Raw genomic sequence first — 18,968 nt, forward strand, 5'->3', positions numbered from 1 at the left:
GAGGGCAATAGAGACTAAGGATCTGACTCTGAAATTCAGTACCCTACATGGAGAGATGAGCTCTAGACATACCTAGTTAGAATCTAAATGCCTGTCATTATCATCCAAACGGAAGGTCAGTTAATGTGAATGGATGTAGGCCTGTGAAGAGCTAGACGGATGATAATGATAGACATTCAGATTCTCAGTCACTATAGCTTTGTTCTGCCCTATATGTCTGTGTTCATGTACGTCCATGGCTTTCCAGCGCCCATTTCAGAACTCACTTTTTCTCCATCGTTATCTTTTGTCCTCAGTTGCTCTTGATCAGTCCTGCTGCTGTCATTCCTATTTGTCTGTCCTATTTCTAGATGCCAGTATAGATACATCAACACAATCCTGCCACTCCAATTTCTTCCTTGTCAGAGTTCTGTATATAGGTGGGAAAGTTATACTGCAGGTTTTTTTTAAAAGTAGGAACTGTTTTACCAGGCCTACAACTGAAAAAGAAAAATCTAGGGCAAATACAGACACACATAAAAACAGGAACCAATGGAGAAGGGTTGATCTTGTAGAGGGATACTAACTTCCCTCTGTTTTTGGTCTTCAAAAAACATATGTACTTAACAACAATTGCTGATTTCCTTACCAGGTTGACCTCTGCACCATGCCTCTGGAGGATGATCTCTTCTGCCAAAGAAGTGGTGCACGTATTTGGGATGGACCAGAAGGCCCATGCATGAAAAAAGCTATAGCAGGGCGGAATCCAGGATATTATTTGCCTGACTTCAACTTTTTCCTCCCCAGTGTTTCTCCAAAAACCAACAGAAGCAGGTGCCTCTTGACCCTGATGGGGCGGGGGGACCTCATTGAAGCCAAGGCAGCCTGAAACATCAGGTTTACTCATACTCGGAATGTGGTGGAGGTCTTTAAGCAGAGGCTGGATGGCCATCTGTCGGGATTGATTGAGATTTCCTGCATGGCAGAATGGGGTTGGACTGGATGGCCCTTGCGGTCTCTTCCAACTCTACAATTCTGTGATTCTCTGCTCCATTCTCCCAAACCTTGACCCATCTCCCATCAGAGGCTGGCTAAATAAGGGTCCCACCTTGGTCCATTTTTCTGCACTGCATACTTGAGCAGACAGATATCCTTCCCAGAGAGAAGACTAAGGAAAGGATCACTGGTAGATAGAAAGACCTTATGAAAAAAGAGGTAGGCTCAGTCATGTACCTTTGATAGGTATGGGGAAAAAGAAAAGCTGTAGTCTGCTGTTGAAAATTCTTCTTCCACACAAATACTACAGATGCATCACTCCCTTTTGTGGCCACCTTACATGCTCCGAATGTAACAAATTCTCAGAAGTCAGTCTTTGCAGACTGCAGGGCTGGGGAAGGCCTATTTAATAATAATAATAATAATAATAATAATAATAATAATAATAATAATAGGTTTTATTTATATACCGCCCAATCACTGGGAATCCGAGCGGTTTACAATAGAGGGGATAACAGACAGTTCCCTGCCCACAGGCTTACAATCTAAAAGACATGACACAAAAGAAGGGAATGGTGAGAGGGGGAGGGAATCAGGTCCAGCATTCTTCTCTCCCTCTGAGGCCTGGACCAAGGCAGATGGACCGGAGGGAGGGCTCTTCTTCTTCAGGCTAGCCCCTGATGGTACTGGGCCAGCCTTCTCTTTCCCTCAGAGGCCGAACGATGACAGTTAGGGAGGGAGGAGCCTCCTTCTTCAGGCCAGCCCCTGATGGTACTGGGCCAGCCTTCTCTCTCTCCCTCAGAGGCCGAAAGATGACAGTTAGGGATGCTGCTGGGCTTTGCTAGAGGCAGTTGGTTGTTTCCCCTGGAACTGCAATTCTAAGCAAAAATTTGGACTGATCCAATATGATGGTTATTATTATTGAGAAGCTGATTTTTTTATTATTATTTTTCCAAGGGGAAAAGATCCTTTGCATGCAACTATAGCACTATGCCTCCACTTAAGTGTCTTAGCAACATCCTATGGAATCCTGGAGCTTGCAGTTTAGGGTGGGATATTTAGAAATTAATGGGGTCGCCATAGGTCAAGAGGCAACTTGAAGGTGCACACCTATAATGCACCTAGAAAGTTCCACTGCTCCACTGAACTACAAAACTCCAGAATTCCACAGACTGTGGCCATGGCAGGTGAAGTAAAATCATAGTACAACTGTTGTGCAGTGTGAAAGGGTCCTAGTGTAGCTATTTCATGGTATTTTAAGACCTTCTAATGTTCCTGTTGCTTCAACTTAGACTTAGAGCTGGAGTCTGGAGACCAGGATACTTCCCGTCTCAACCATGAAACTCACTGGGTGACCTTGGGCAACTTGCACTCTCTGAGCCTCAAAAGGATGGCAATGGCAAACCCGCCTCTGAAGAAACTAAAAAACCCTGAAGAACTTATTTCTTATACAAATGTGTCTAGGATTGCAATCCTAAATTTTCATTCTCATAAGAATTAGTGTGGTGCAGTGGTTTGAGTATTGGACTATGACTCTGGAGACCAGGGTTCAAACCCCGGCTTGGCCATGGAAACCCACTGGGTGATCTTGGGCAAGTCACACCCTCTCAGCTTCAGCAAACCCCTTCCGAAGAATCATGCCAAGAAAAGCCTTAGGATCACCCTAAGTTGGAAATGACTTGAAGGCACACAACAACAATGTAGGTAGGTTGTCCCCTTGAAACCCAACTATTCAAAACCCCATGTGCGTATGCAGTGTTGTGATTTTTCCAGTGAACAGCGGCTGGGTCTACCTCTACCCTAAGGCCTGCTTGCTTTATCCCCCTCAGAAACCAGTCCCTTTCCTCATGGTCAGTCCTGCTGTTTCTCAATGGGAAGGCCTTGGCACAACTGCAGATAGGATTCTTCCCTACATAATCTGAGTCCTGAAATGGAGAAAAGAAGTAGGGGGACAGGAAGGCCAAGTGTCACATTCCCAAAGGAGGGCAAGGCACCATAAAATAAAGGACATGGCCAAATAAAAACTAAAAAACACTAATAAGAAATGGAAGCCCATGCTTCTGAGTCATGCTCAAAATGGAGGAAGTTTTGAAATCCCTCCTGGGCAGCATCCACAGTACAGCACTAATCCGGTTTGACGCCAGATCAATTGCCATGGCTCAGTGCTATGGAATCTGGGGAATTTCGGTTTGTTGTGGCCCCAGAGGTGTGTCACTAAACTACACTTCCCAGAATTCCCTAGCATTGAGCCAGGGCAGTTAAAGTCATCTCGAACTAGACTTTCTGCAGTGTGTCTTGGGCCTTTGATTGTCTCCTCACAGAAAAGCGGGATACAAATAAGTTTAATTTATTATTATTATCATTATTACTTAGTCTCAGAGAAATAATCTACTTGGAGACGGCTTTGACTGCCCTGGCTCAGTGCTAGGGAATTCTGGGAACCAGGGGTGCCACAACAAACTGCAATTCCCAGAATTCCATAGCAGTGAGCCAGGGCAGTTGAACTGGTGCCAAACCAAGTGCTGCAGAATCATGAAACGTCCTGGAAAAGGAGGACGCCCGGCCATTGCCTGAGGGGGCGGGGCTAATGAGGGCAGCCCTACGACCAACACCCCGGGCATCTGCTACATAACATTACACTATTATGATGGTTATTCACCCCGGCCGCTTTCAGCCCAGGGCCGGAAGTTACTCGGTCATGGGATCCGACCGGCCACTTTCTCTAACCAGACCGGAAGTTGTTCCGTGCGTCCTTTTTATTGCCGTCCGACTCTGACCGGAAGTTGCTCTCCAAGCTGGGAGCGCTCAGAGCGAGGTACGTGGCTGGTTTTCCGCCCGAGGGGCTGGCTGCCTCCCTCCCTCCCTCCGTCGCTGCGACCGGGCTGGGCAGAGGGCTGAACCCCCTCCGCCTGCTCCCCTTGTGGCTGCCCTTCCCTTTCCACCTCCCGCAGCTGCTGAGGCCTTTCGGAGGGAATCTTGATCCCCTTTGAGACCAAGGTCCAACACACGCTGCAGGAACAGTCCCGTTCTAGACGGCTTTACCTGCCCTGGCGCAGTGCTAGGGGCTTCTGGGAACTGTCGTTTTGTGACCTATGTCGCCTAATCTGAGAGCCCTGCTGCCGCAATAAACTACAATTCCCAGGGTTCCCAGGGCGGTGAAAGCCCCGTCTCAGAGTGGCTTATTTCTGCGGTGTGTGTCGGACCTAAGTGAAAGAAAGAGGTTGGCAGCATATCCCGCCTGGCCGAGTGAGTCTTCCTCACTTCCTACCGCCTTCCACCTTTCCTAGCATTGTCTTCCTTTCTAGTGAGTCCTGGCTTCTCATGATATGGCCAGAGTGCAACAGCCTCAATTTGACGATCTAGGTTTCCAGGGACAGGTCAGGCTTGATCTATCCTGGGATCCATTTGTTTGTCTTTTGGCTGCCCATGGTATTCTTGGCACTCTTTTCCAGCATCGCATCTCAAATGAGTGTGTTTTCTTCCGAGCCAATTTCTTAGCTGACTACTCTCATGCCTGAACATAGTAATGGGAAATATAGAGGCTTGGACAATGCTAACTTTAATGCTCTGTTGTATATCTTTACTCTCTAGGATCTTTTCTAGTTCTTCCATAGCTACCCTCCCCATTCTTAGTCTTCTTCTGATTTCTTAACTATAGCCCCCATTCTAATCAATGTTTGATCCCACTAAATCCCTTCAGTTTGCCTCCCTTGTGGCTGCTCTTCTCTTTTCATCAAGACTGAAGAAAGAGAGCCCTCCCTCCAATCCATCTGCCTTGGTCCAGGCCTCAGAGGGAGAGAAGAACCACTGGACCTCATCCCCTTTCCCTCCACCATTCCCTTCTCCTTTTGTTTCATGTCTTTTAGATTGTAAGCCTGAGGGCAGGGAACTGTCTGATTAAAAATAATAATTGTAAGCCACTCTGATAGGGCTGAAGGGCGCGGTATAAATACATAAATAAATAAATAAATAAATAAATAAATGTTTTAATAGCAGTGAGAAAACCATTCAGCAGGTCCACCCTCCTCAGCGATGAGACACTGCACCTGTTGGTAGTATGAGCGTTCATAGACCTGAGTCTATTTCCTCAAATGCATGCATACTGATTTTCCAGACTACCACAGCTGTGTTTTTGATTTCTGCAGGTGAACTTCTGCACTTTTTGGGCAGCTGTCAACGGGACAAGTTCTCCTTGGGGAGACAGAAGCCCTTCCAATAGCGGCCTTTCCCCTTGCCTCCTTCTTTTCTGTTTTCCTAGATTTTTTTCTTCTCTCATCAAGGCCATGCATCTGAGGAAGCAGACCAAGTCTTGTTCTTGTTAACAGAAGAGATCTTGCTGACCTTGACTCATAGCAAGCCTGTGAATGAGACATCAGAAAACTGCCCCCCCCCCTCAGCCTCTCAGTTCAGGTCCTGCGGTTCAGTCCCGTATCCTCCCTGATTGAATCTAACAATCTAGCATGTGGTCTTCCTCTCTTTCTACTGCTTTCCTTCTTTCCTAGCATTATTGACATTTTTCCTCATGAGACCTAATACTACAGCCTCAATTTAGTCATCTTAGGCCTGTTACAGACATCCAAAATAAAGCTGCTTCGAGTCACAGTGGAGGTATGGTGTTTCAGTGATGCATGCGTCCTAAGAGTCCAGAACCCACACCAAAGCCATGCTCCAGTCCTTAGGGCTGGAGCATGGCTTTGATGCAACTTCTGGACTCTTTGGACACATGCATCATTGAAACACAATACCTCCACTGTGACTCAAAGCAGCTTTATTTTGGATGTCTGTAACAGGCCTTAGCTTCCAGAGACAGTTCAGGCTTGATCTCTTCTAGAAGCCATTTGCTTGTCTACTTGTCCATCCATGGTATTCTCTCTCTCAGGGACCAACACTGCCGTACATTTTGACTTTGTTGTTGCTAACTGACCTGAAGGTGACATCGACTTATGGCGCCCCTGTTGATAAGACATTTCCAAGACCTCCTGCCCTCAGTCTCACTCAGGACCTGCAGGCCCAGGCCTGGGTCCTCCCTGATTGAGTCCAACCATCTAGCACAGTGGGTCGGGACCCCTTTGGGGATTGAATGACCCTTTATTATTATTATTATTATTATTAACCTTTCATGGGGGTCGCCTAAGACCATTGGAAAACACCTTTTTAATTACAGTTATGAAGTAGCAATGAAAATAATTTCATGGGTTTGGGTCACCACAACATGAGGAACTGTATTAAAGGGTCAAACTGTATTAGGAAGGTTGGGAACCACTGATCTAGCATGTAGTTTTCCTCTCTTTCTACTCTCTTCCACCTTTCATAGCATCATTGTCTTTTCATAGAGTAAATCTACGAAAGCTTACGTTACCACTACTTTTGCACAGTTAGTCTCAAAGGTACCACAAAATCCTTTTGTACATGGGAGAGTTCTGTTGGTTTTGAGTCTGCAGTAATTCAGTTTAGCTGCATATTGGTATAGCTTAGCTGTTGCTAAGAACTACTGAATTCAGGTCATGAACAAGCAGCTGGGACTTTTGTCACATTCACAGTGAAATGAAAGGCAACAAGAGAGGTTTTGGTGAAGCTGCTTTATTCTGAATCAAACTTAGGTTTTTCTAGTTGCATCTTGAGCAGTGTAAGACTGCATCTGCACTACAGAAGTAATGTAAGTGGGCATGACGTTTGAACTGCCATAGCTCAATGCTATGTAATTCTGGGATTTCTACTTTTGTGGGATAGGTAAGCTTTATCTGTCGGAAAGATCTGGTGTCACAACAACTATAAATCCCAGGGTTCCCTAGGATGGTGCCATGACAGTTAAAGCAGTGTCAAATTGCCTTATTTCTGCCTCCATTAGCACGGGGTTAAGCTGCTTTCTCACTAAAAGGGGGGAAATATGGAAATTTTGAATCCGCTAAAGTTCTCTTTTCATTTTGTTCTTGGAAACAGGAAGTAGGAATGGGGATTAAAATATATTTGATTGTTTTAGCAACATTAGATTCATAACTTATTTAACATGTAGGATTGCATTTATTGGATGTACTTATGAAAACTCTTAATTTTGTACAAGCACAATGTTCCCCAGAGCTTCCCCTCCATGGAAAAACTGGAACATTATCCTAGCAAACAGAGTAAAAAACCCTATAATAATGATGGTAATAATTTATTTACAGCCCGCCCAATCACAAGGAATCCAGGTGGGTTACAGCAATAAAAAATACAGAGAATACAATACAATATAATACAATACAATAATATAAAAGAGAGTCACAGAATTCACAGCTAGACCTGATGGAATTGGGCCTGTCCTTTTCACTCCCGCCCAGATCTGATGATGACACGGAGGGAGGGCTCCTCTTCTTGAGGCAAGAATTTAATTTTAATTAATTTTAATTTAATTCTTCTCATTAAATTTAAGAGAAGAATTGGTGGACAGAGTGATGTGAGTCACAGTAAACAGGAAGAGGAACTAGATAGGGAAGGCCTGCCGGAAGAGATCTGTCTTAAGAGCCTTCTGAAAGGCTGTAGAAATGTGGCAGATCTCCTTCGGCAGGTCGTTCCATAGCTTCGGAGAAGCAATGGAGAAGGCCCTCTGGGTAGATTTTTTTTGGCTGAAGTAGATTCTTCCCCAAGGACCTTAGAGTGCAGGACGGATAGTACAGAAGAAGGCATTCCCTTACGTATTCTGGACCATTATCCTTGCAAACAGAGTAAAAAATACTTTCCCCCTCCCCGCCAAGACATCAAACTTCTGTCATCCCCAGCATTGAAGTGAGTTTTATTTGTCAGTCCTTTCAGCTTCCATGTGGTAAGAAAAGAGGCTATATCTTGTCCCTTGCCTCAGGCAGCAAATTGGTTTGGATGGGTCCTACAGTTTAAAGTATATGCCTCACAATTTGGTAAATTTAAGAATTATGTTCTTGTGGCAGTTAGCTTTCCTTAATGTTTTAACCATGCTCATGCCAGAGAAGCATTCCATATCACCAGTTGCTAATACGTTATGATGCCTATATGCCCACTTTACTTTTGCTGTACTATTTTAGAGGTGTTTGTATTTTGTAATGCTGATGTTTTCGATAGTATGCCATATGGCAGGTTTTATTACTATTTTATTCTAGCTTGATCTCTATCCTGTAAAGCGCTATTCAAACTTTACAGTGCTCTAGAAATAAATGTTAACAACAACAACAAGTAATAAAGGTCTCATGCTGATTGTTCAAATTCAAATATATTTTGTTTCCTCTTGCTAGCCTTCTTGTAAGAAGCTGTAGTGTAAGAAGGGAACAGAAGAGATGGCAGAAATGCAGATGGATCAAGACCTGGCCAAGCGGCTCTTTTTTGAGGGTGCCACTGTTGTAATTTTAAATGTGCCTGAAGGAACAGAGTTTGGCATTGACTACAACAGTTGGCAAGTGGGCCCCAAGTTCCGTGGGGTGAAGATGATACCCCCAGGTATTCATTTCATTCACTACAGCTCTGTTGATCAGAACAATAGGAAAGAAAGTGGTCCTCGCACTGGCTTCTTTTTGAACCTGCAACAGCGTGATCTAAGAGTGTTACATTGGGACCGAGTGAAAGAAGAGGTGGATCTCACCCCAGCACCTGAAAGTGAAACTGAAGCAATGAGAGCCAATCTCCAGGAGATGGACAAATTTCTAGGTCCTTACCCTTATAGCACCCTTAAGAAGTGGATCTCCCTCACAAATTACATTAATGAAGATGTGATGCAAAAGCTACAGCCAGAAAGTGGACAAATATGTGCTTTTTCAGAGGTTCTGCCTGTTCTGGCTGGGAAATATACTAAAGATCGGGTTGAACAGAACCTGCCCCGGTATGACACAGAGTGCAAGAGTTATGCAGAAGGTCTGGCGCGGCTGCCTCAAATGCAACTGAAAGCTGGTACTGAGATCAGATTCACAGAAATACCCAAGCAAATGTACCCTGAAGGGGCTACACCTGAGGAAGTTACCAGGCATAGCATGGACTTAAGCTATGCCTTAGAGACTGTGATCAATAAACAATATGCTAGCAATTCCCAGGATTTGCTTGGTGAGTTAAATCAACCTTCACACCAGTTGATTTTTATGATGCTTTCCAAATAACTCTGCAATGTGTATGTTAGTTTTGAATTAAAATGCCTCACACTTCCCTTGAGCAACTCTTGCGCGCGCGCGCGCACACACACACACACACACACACACACACACAGGGTCCTGCCCACCATTTGAGAACTACTGGTATTTGCAGTTATCTGCTGTCACCCTTTGAAATCAGTAAAAATTATAGGTATATCCCTGGTCTAAGGAATGTACTTATGTAACATCCTGTAAATATCATTTGATGAGAATTTTGAAAGCTGGCTGGGATGACAGTAGTCTCTTTGAGATTAAAGCCAGGAAGATTAGTATTGGCTATAAAATCCTTTTCTTTCTCTTAATTTACACAAAAGTAAAACATTTTGCTCTAAACATATGTTCAGTAAAATCCTCTTAATCAGTTTTCTTAAGTAATTAAGATTTTTACATGTGCTGAGTTCTCTGTGCTGATTGAGTTGCATTATATTTTGGCCTCCATAAATCTTGCTGCCAAGGCAAAGTGTACCTGCCCAGAAAGATGCTCAGCAGCACAGATGCTCTGACTTTACCTGTACAGTTTCCTATCTTCTCCATACCTCAGAAATCACTGTCAGAGGGTGTGTAGAGGTTGAGCACAAATTAAGGTTCATCACTAGTTCCCCTGTTGATAATGTTATGTTTTCTGAGCCTGACCCATTCTGAGCCTTAGGAATAGATCAAGAGAGAAATCTTAAGTGAACCATTCACCAGTAATGCAAATTTTCCTCAAGCCATTGGGAGCCACCTTTGCTCCCTTGCCCTTTCCCCCCAGAAAGACAAAGCACTGGGAATCCACATGGGTACTACCCATGATTACTCTTTGTACTCTGAAAGAGCATATACCCTGGGAAGAGGCTGGGGCTAGTGGTATCTTCATAGGCCAAGGTGCAGTGTGCACTGTGCTGGGAAAATGAGCAGCGTGCCACATAAGGGGTAATGGAGCCGCCACGCCACTGCATGCACAAGCCCCATTCATTTAGATGGGGCTCAAGCATATGCGGAATTCCCCTTACATGGGGAGGGGTCCCAGAATGGATCTCCTGCATAAGGGAAGGGTGGACTCGACCCTAGAGCAGATAAAACTATTCTAAAGATAGTAATAATTTACTGATTGAGGGTGAGTAAACTCAGTCTAAAGGTGGACAAGATAGAGGACATTAAGTTTCTTTGCTCAGAGGCATACTGTACATGGGCCCTTGTGTCCTCTGGGGTTTGGTTTCAGGACCTGTGAATACCAAAATCTGTGGATGCTCAGTTCTGTTATATGCAGTGGCATAATAAAATGGTGTCCCTTTCATAAAATGGCAAAACAAGATTTGCTTTTTGGAAGTTTTTATTGTTGAATATTTTCAAGCTCTGGATGGTTGAATCCATGGATGTAGAATCCAACAATATGGAGGGCTAACTGTGGTGGTCATCCTATGCCAGAAGAAATACTCCATCTAAAGGAGCAAATTGGCAGCTTGTGGTGTGGTGGGTGGTACATGAACTGCTACCCTACTTGGAAAAAGGGGGCTTGACCTCAGTTAACCATGGTTTAGTAATCTTCTTTAATGTGTTCTGCATGTGGATGCCTTGGAACACAATTTGAAAACTCTGGTTAGTGAAAAATGCAGCCGGTACAGTATTAATGAGAACTGGGTGTATCAGCTGTTACATGTGCCAACCACCCTAGCTTCCAGTCTAGTTTGGATCCAATGAAGAATGATAGTTTTAACATTTGAAGCCTTTGAAGGTTTAGGAACCATGGTAAAAGATCTTCAACCAATTTTTTTGCTGGTGTCTGGGACATTACTTTGATTATATTGTGATTTATGTTCTGATATTGTAGTATATTATGTTGGAACGTATGTAGGAGTAGGAGTGTTTATGAAGACTGAGTGACAACAGTAGAATATTGGGTAAACTAGCATAAGGATGAGATGATGAAAGTGAGGAGTGTGAGAGTCAGATACTGGGTTAGGAAAAAGTCAGGGAGGGAGGTGGAAGGTTTGGGTGCCAAAGACTGTGTATTGTTTTAAGATTAATTGGTCTATCGTTCATAAAGTCACCATAAATTGACTTGATTGCAATTAAAAACAAAATTATTATTAAATATATGTTAGATAATAATTTATGTTACAAAAGAGCTGGATTCTAAAAGTTACAGCCACTATAAAAGGAACAGACTTGGAGGAAGTGGTTCCACTGCAGAATCCTCATGGCAGCGTTCTCATGGGAAGAGGATGGAAATTTTGAAGTAAGATCACCACAGTTGCTGGTTAGAAGTGTGGTCACCATAGTTGGATCATCACAGTACCCTCATCATTTGTGATGAGAAAGAGGAGAGCCAGAACAAGGGACTGTGTGGTGGTAATATCTTAACTGCAGAATGCTCAGAGAGGTTTTCCTGATATTTACTTTATTGTCCTTTAGTGCCTGACAAAAATCTTTCTTAGATTTTCCTCAGATTAGGGTACAGTTTTCATCCTGTTGGTTGTTCTATACTGCTTCCATAAAGCTGTGGGTTTTAGTTTATAATAATTTTTGTTTATGTTTTGTTTTAATCTCTTTGTAAATTATCCTAGAAATGGGATGGAAGAGTAGTATAAAATGCAGCAAATAAGAAAAGCATGTGCCCTTTAGTTGTGGCACCAGAACAGAAGCTAATTTGTTATTCATTTCCCATCCTCCAAATATTCTCTTGTTTCTATGTTTCTAGGAGAGCTCCAGTTTGCCTTTATCTGTTTCCTGATTGGGAATGTATACGATGCATTTGAGCACTGGAAAAAACTCCTGAATCTCTTATGCAGGTCTGAAGATGCCATTGTGAAGCATCAAGCCATGTTCTCCAATCTCATTTCTGTCCTGTACCACCAACTCAGTGAAATACCAGCTGACTTCTTTGTGGATATAGTGTCCCAAGATAACTTTTTAACTAACACCTTACAGGTAAGGGAAATGTTTCAGTGTTATATAAGTAGAGGAGCAGTAAAGTGGATAATTTTCCTAAGAATTCTACAACCGATTAAATTGAGATGTTGGCAGCATAAAAATAATTGGATCCCAGAAATGTTAGAAACAAATTTTAAAAGTAAACCCCAGACAGAAATGCTCCATTAAAACAAAATGGTATTTTTCTCTTGATATAACTAGTTGTGAAGGCCATCATAAGTTATGCCCAATAAGATCAGCCATGTTTCTCTTCTTCCCACTGCTTTTTCATAATTGGTTTTCATGAAATGTATCATGTGGCATTATCCTGTGCAATTTTATACCCTTATTCCAAATTGTTGAATGTCATAGGTCTGGGAAACCCTTTATGTGCTGGCTTTGCTTTTTATATTTCCTTAAATATGCATGATAGGCTGGGCATGCAGTTTAAAGCAGCACTGAGTGTTGAGTCAAAGTTCAAAGGGTTGTCCCTTTGGATCAGCAGGATAGAGAACATCTGCCAGATTGAGCCTTATTCTTTGATATGGCAAACTCCTTATTAAAGAACACTGGAGGTCTTTGTTTGAAGTAGCAGCACATTCAGAAAAACTGTGGGGGCTATTCAACGCCTTGATCACCTGGTAAAAAGCTCAGATGTGCTTCTCTATGGCTATAGGATATCTTAGTTATGTCATGTATTATTTTTATGAATGTGGGAGCATGAATAGTTACAAGCCAGAGCATCTTGAAAAAGAACAGAATCTCTGGGTTTTATAGAGTTTTTCTGCTAAATCATACAACAGGAGTATATTTATATACCAGTAAAGTGAGTCTAGGGGCCACAGTACACAGTATGTCAAACCTGTCAAAACAGGTTTGGTTTTCAAACTTGTATAATTAATTATATTTAATGTTGAAGTATTGATGAAAGCAAGTTCTATTTCACAGACGCAGTAAAATATCAGAATGAAAGACAAACAGGACATACACATTCTTGGTTTTTATTAGAACTGGCTTGTAGAACTGGAAGGATTCACTGTGTAATGTGAATACCCACGCTTCACCATTTTCTCTCCTAGTATATAGTGAGATATAGTTCATAATTATTATATAAAATAAACTACAGCAGTGGAGGGATGGGCCATATCCAACTCATCAGTGTTACATGTCCAATTACTCTGTATATGGATGGTTTTAAAAATGTACTACGTTTGAATAGTGATTTGCTTCTCTTTTGAGATTTTTTTTCTTGCCTTCCTGATTATGCTAATGGTTAGGATGGATCTAATCTCAATAAGTGAATAAAATCCCAAGTCTAAGGCATTTCTTTCAAATGCCTGTCTTGCCTTTACTTAAACACCTTCAGTGATTTCCACAGCCTCCCTGAGTAGCTTAATTTCAGCCTTTGGTATTCTGTCTTAGTCCTGACATACTCCTTTTAGTCATAGGTATTGGACAGCTGATCATCGCAAAAATAAAACGAACCATATGTTGCTGCATAGTAGACATGTGCTGCCTGTATTCTGAGTGGGAAAACTTGAAATAATGTTGGAAAGTATACAAAGGCCAGGATCTAGAGGCCTTTTCATGTGCATCATACCAGTGACCAATTTTTCCAATCAGCATGCCTTCGTGTCCCATTCAGTGTTGCTCCAGGGAGTCTACAGACATTTAAGACCAGCCTTTGAGGAGAATAGGGGTTGTGCTGAGAAATGGAGCCAAATACCCCCATTTATGCAAAGAAGATTGAGTGTGAACTTTTGAATTCTAGCCACACAATTTAGCTGTTTCCTGTTTGTCATTCTGGAAACTGTTACAACAGTCTTGTAAACAAATTGAAATCCAATCAGGCTATGTAATAATTATGGCTCATTCATCTTCAGTAATGCTGTAATGAGGCAGAGGCAGTGTAATTCTTTTACCAGACAGCTGGAGGAGGTATCTCCTAGCTTCTTTACGACAAATATAAACAAGAGTTGTTGACAGCAGGTGGCAGTTGAAAATACTACAGCCATTTTACAGCTAGAATTGTATCTGATTATCTGAAAGACCTAAGAAAATGTTAGCCTGCTTTTGTATCTCTTTGGAGGCTTGATTAAAGCTCCTGAAAGAAACTACAACTGCAGATAATCCATTGGCTATCTTGACCATTTTAACCCAGGCAAATGCTCCTAACAAAACACGGATGTTTCCAGAAGTAAGAAGAGTGCCACTATAATCTAGTTTTGGATCCCTGCTCACTCCAACTATTCATCATTTTTCATCTTAACCTAGCTTGCAGAGTTTTTGTGCAAATAAAATAGAATAAATCCTGTGTAAAGTACTTTGATTCCTGCAACATGGGAAGGATTTATGTATTCCCAAGCAAGATGTGGATACACATTGTCTCCACACAGTGACTGAGGCTTTCATTTACTTCCTTCAGTTTATGAATGCCACTGAAGTGTGATGATGATGACATGGGACTTGTCAGGCATCTAAAGAAGGAATATACCTTTTTCCTAGATTTTTAATATTTGGTGAATAGTGGGAGATGCTATAAATATTAAGATAAAGTTCTTTTCAAAGCAGAATTACTGTTAAAAATGGCAAAACTCTTCAATCCAGTTATCATTCATGTACTCCTACTGCTTTAAGGTTTACCTTGCACTGTCAGAGGACACTGGTAAAATGAATTTGGTAAGATGAAAGAGTAAAAATGGCTGCACTACAGAATGTATCCTCTCACCTCACTAACCAAAACGGTTTTATTGTTGTTTGCCCTTTAGAGTCCACCTCCCACCATGAGTGCCAGGTATATAACCTTGTACTCTTGGCCAAAGCACAAAACATACAGAAAAACTTTTAAGGTTGAACATTTTTAGTGATAATGGTGCTTCAATTTACTCTGGAAGCATTTTGTGCCAAGGAATTAGAATGTCTGGCCTTATGTATGAAGTTATGGGAGACTAAATAATGCAAAATTTTTACCATGTTATAAATGCATGATCTTTTTTTAAAAAAGAGAGAAAAAGAAGTAGTACATTGAATGACAGATTAAAGTTACAGAAAATAAAGGTTCATATTTCATGTAAAGCATTGCAGATTGTTAGGATAGCAGGAATAAACAAGTGCACAATTGGGCTGGAGGAGAAGAGTGCATCAAAAAAGGACACAACTTGAAGTCTGAAACATCTTATAGATACTGTATGTCTTTTTAGCACACATTCTCATCTAGGAAGTGTAAAAACATATTTTGAAATCATTACACGCTCATCAGGGTGTGTGTGTGTGTGTTAGTGCCCAGAAAGCCAGTTTTTTCACATGCAGAAATTTTCAACCCCACCCAGTAGCAAGAAAGAAAAGAAAAACTACTTTTGCAAATGGCAGTTTCCTATGTACTTTACTGTGCTGATGAAGAAGGTGAAATAAAATTACAGCATTCCATTTTCTAATACTAGAATTATTTCATAAAGTAAGGCTTTTAAATAGAAACAGGCATTTCATGATATGATGAACAAAGAGAAGTGACTCTCATGCACAAAACAATGAACCACATGTTTAATTTTCTGTGTATTCATTATAGATTTTAAATCCATCTGTTTCTGTCCATATATTCTTCCCTTGCACATTTTATCCTTTATTTCATCTTGCAATAGAAATGAATTTTCTTTTGGCCATCAGTCTGTTGCTTTGGAAATGAATTATGCGAAACAAATTTAGCACAGTAGCAAAATTGATGAACTTAGGAGTTCTGCTTGATTTTAACAGATATGTGATGGGTCAAAAGAAACAGAAGAAAATGCTTGTGTGAAACGTTAACAGGTTTGTATGTGACAGAATGAAATGCCCAATTCAAAATAAGGGTTGAGAATCAGATTTAAATAATTAATCAGTTCTATTAACAACCAGTTCTGTTCACAGAATAAAAATCAGTTGATAAGGTCACCTCCATTAACTTGATCTTTACAAAAATACAGTATATGTCTGTATGAGACATCTACAGGAGACACTATTTTATTTTGTTGTTGTATAAATTCTTTTATTAAACACTTGTTTTATGCTTTTCTAGGTGTTCTTTTCCTATACATGTAGCCCTGCTGTTGACAGGAGTCTGACAAAGAAGGCAGAGCGCTTTAAAGCTCATCTAACCAAGAAATTCAAGTGGGACTTTGAGGCTGAGCCAGAGGACTGTGCCCCTGTAGTAGTAGAGCTACCAGAAGGAACTCTTGTGGATTAAATGAGAATAACTGTCTGATGATTTTAAAACTGTCTTTTATATTCTTTTACGTCTTTTAGTGAAAACGTGCCAGTTTATGACATCCAATTCATCAGTCTTGCCTGGAACTAGAAATAAAAAAAAATCCAGTAAGACAGCAAATGTCTTTCTTGCTGGAAATAGATATTCTAGGAAACAAAGACTAGATTACATCTAGATCATCAACCAAATTGTGTCATGTTATCCAAAAGCTTTTTTTTCTGTCTGAGTACTTCTGTAAGCACATTCCCATATAAACGTACCTGGGAAGAAGTCCCAGTGAGGATACTACTTTATAAATATATAGGATTGTATCATGTACCTTCTAATAATATGGAGGGATACCCTTCCATTTGTTGAAGAGCTTGACTTGAGACAATGCTTTTTTAAAAAAAAATCTTGATTTGGTTATTCTGTGTCATGTTATATAAATGGGAAAACATTTGAATGGTCTTGTATTCAGAAGGCTGTACACCATCTGGAAGATGCCAGAGTTCAACAATGCTGAATAGAGGGATTTCATTAATATTGAATACTCCACACACACAACTCAGCATTGTCATTTATTATAAATCTCTAAGTTTTGCTTTTATTCAAAGTATTTTCTTTTAACAGAATTTGCCTGGTAGAAATGCCTGTCAAACTAAGTGCACTGGAATTCTTCATCACTTTTGTACTCCTACCGTATAGCTTAACCTTGCCTTTTTCCAGAATAGCTGAAATCTCCGTGGGACACAGATAAATAAAGTGGGGAAACCATCTTTATTCTGTGGCAGTATCCATGCCCATAGGTTGTTACTAAAAAGCTATATGGAACATTTTTATTTATTTATACTTTTAGGGCAGACAGTGACTTTCTGTTGTAACTCCAGAGGAATGAAAATGAAAATGCTATAAAACAGCCTGTAGCAAGCATGCTACCTGTTATCTTCTAATGTTTTCTCTGGGGTGCAGGATTCTGCTGAATTTTTCAAACAAGAATCCCTACTGTGTATGGATTTAGTTGTTACTCTTTTTTATTCCTTTTTAGGCTGTTAGGCTCCTTCAAATGTTGGTATGTGTATCTAACAAGATAACCTGTGTGTCAGTGTTCAGCACACAAGAAATCTTCCTGTATTACATTTTCCTACAAAATATCCCTAAAGTCTTTTATAAGTGATTAAAAATGTGTGCTTGATTTTTGGTAACACTGTTGCAATGAGGATGAAATGCTGTTTCATGCCTCTCACCTTTAAAGTAAAGCATCTGACTCATAGTCAGTGTTAGCTGGTACTCAAATACTATAGTTATGCAATTTGCTACTAATCATCTGCAGAGCTGATGAAGTTCTGTCCTTTTATATTTACAAAACCCATCATAAAAATCAGAAGTTGGGCCTAATGTAGGTTGGGATGACCTGTTTTTCATAGAATCATAGAGTTGGAAGAGACCACAAGGGCCATCCAGTCCAACCCTCTGCCATGCAGGAAATCCAGATCAAAGCATCCCCAGCAGACGGCCATCTAGCCTCTTCTTAAAGACCTCCAACGAAGGAGACTCCACTACACTCTGAGGCAGTGTGTTCCACTGGCAAACAGGCCTTACTGTCAGGAAGTTCTTCCTAATGTTGAGGTGGAATCTCTTTTCCTGTAGCTTGCATCCATTGTTCCGGGTCCTGTTCTCTGGAACAGCAGAAAACAAGCTTGCTCCCACTGTATGTATACAGTGGCCTGCTCAGATTTAGAGCTCCACCATTGTTTAACATGATGCATGCAAGCCTGCTGCCCACTTTCTTTCTGGCTGCAAAGAGGAGGTTGAAGGATTACCTTCTGTTTCCATACTACCTGTACTTTGCCACTGTGTATAAACTAGCTTGATTTTATTATGGCTTGTGCAAACAGATCAGGGTTGTAAATTTCAGTTTTATGATGGTTTGTTTAGAAAAAAAACTAATTGCAGATTGTGTTACTTTGCATACAACAACAACCTGGCTAGTTGAAAATGAAAATGGATGCTTCTAATCTCATGTCTATATTGGAGGCAAAAGGAAGGGCAAAATATGAGCATGAGTTCTACTGAGAAATTATTTAAATCATGCTCAGTATGTTTGTAATGCAGCCAGTATGTGAGATTGTACAGTTGTCCCTCCTTTTTTGTGGACTTGGAGTCTGTGGTCTCGCTGTTTGTGGGAAGGACAAACAGGGTGGGACAAAATGGCAGCATGCACCAAAGCACACTCACCATTATTTTCAGCAGGACTCAAATATTTGTGAGTTGCCATTTTTGCAGGGTGGGCGGGTCCGGAACAGATTCCCCATGAATTGGGAGGGGTTGCTGTACTTCTAAAATGGATTGTCTAAAATCTGCATTTTTATGTAATCCTTGGCACACATACATTGGACTAAGTCCCATTAAACATTGTTATATTTGAGTAAGCATGCTTTGCTTTATGTGGTAAACCAGACTGACTCAAAGAGAAATTAACACCCTGATCAGGAATTGTAATGCGTTTTATAGGCATCTCTGAGAGCTATATTTAGAACATTATCAACAACTCATTTCCCTGCCACAGATATTATAGAGTTGGAAAAGGTGCCAAGCATGGTTACCTGAACAAAAGAGATGAAGCAACATCCTTGCAACATTGGGAGGGATTCATAAAATTCCTTACAAGGCTCACTTATTGAAAGCTAAAGACAGAGGAAAATAGAAAGATTGCATAACAGATGGACTGACTCAATAAAAGAAGCCCATCATTC

The 18,968-nt window shown here is 41.1% G+C and overlaps 1 protein-coding gene across 1 annotated transcript; it reads left to right on the plus strand.

The window, feature by feature from the left end:
* Nucleotides 1–3,728: 3,728 nt before the first annotated feature.
* AAR2 (AAR2 splicing factor) lies at nt 3,729–16,241 on the plus strand. Its single transcript, XM_042465723.1, has 4 exons — nt 3,729–3,790; nt 8,217–9,015; nt 11,782–12,011; nt 16,045–16,241. Exons 2-4 carry the CDS (start codon nt 8,259–8,261, stop codon nt 16,210–16,212), a joined length of 1,155 nt encoding a protein of 384 aa, XP_042321657.1. The 5' UTR covers nt 3,729–3,790; nt 8,217–8,258; the 3' UTR covers nt 16,213–16,241.
* The last annotated feature ends 2,727 nt before the right edge of the window (nt 16,242–18,968 follow it).

Source organism: Sceloporus undulatus, chromosome 4 (assembly GCF_019175285.1).
Source record: "Sceloporus undulatus isolate JIND9_A2432 ecotype Alabama chromosome 4, SceUnd_v1.1, whole genome shotgun sequence".
Classification (NCBI taxonomy): Eukaryota; Metazoa; Chordata; class Lepidosauria; order Squamata; family Phrynosomatidae; genus Sceloporus; species Sceloporus undulatus.

Excerpts from the sequence above, each read along its gene's own strand:
- AAR2 (XM_042465723.1), top strand. The coding sequence starts at position 8,259 with ATGGCAGAAATGCAGATGGATCAAGACCTGGCCAAGCGGCTCTTTTTT. Across the intron at positions 9,016-11,781 it reads CAATTCCCAGGATTTGCTTG|GAGAGCTCCAGTTTGCCTTT; the intron begins GTGAGTTAAATC and ends CTATGTTTCTAG. Across the intron at positions 12,012-16,044 it reads TTTTAACTAACACCTTACAG|GTGTTCTTTTCCTATACATG; the intron begins GTAAGGGAAATG and ends ATGCTTTTCTAG.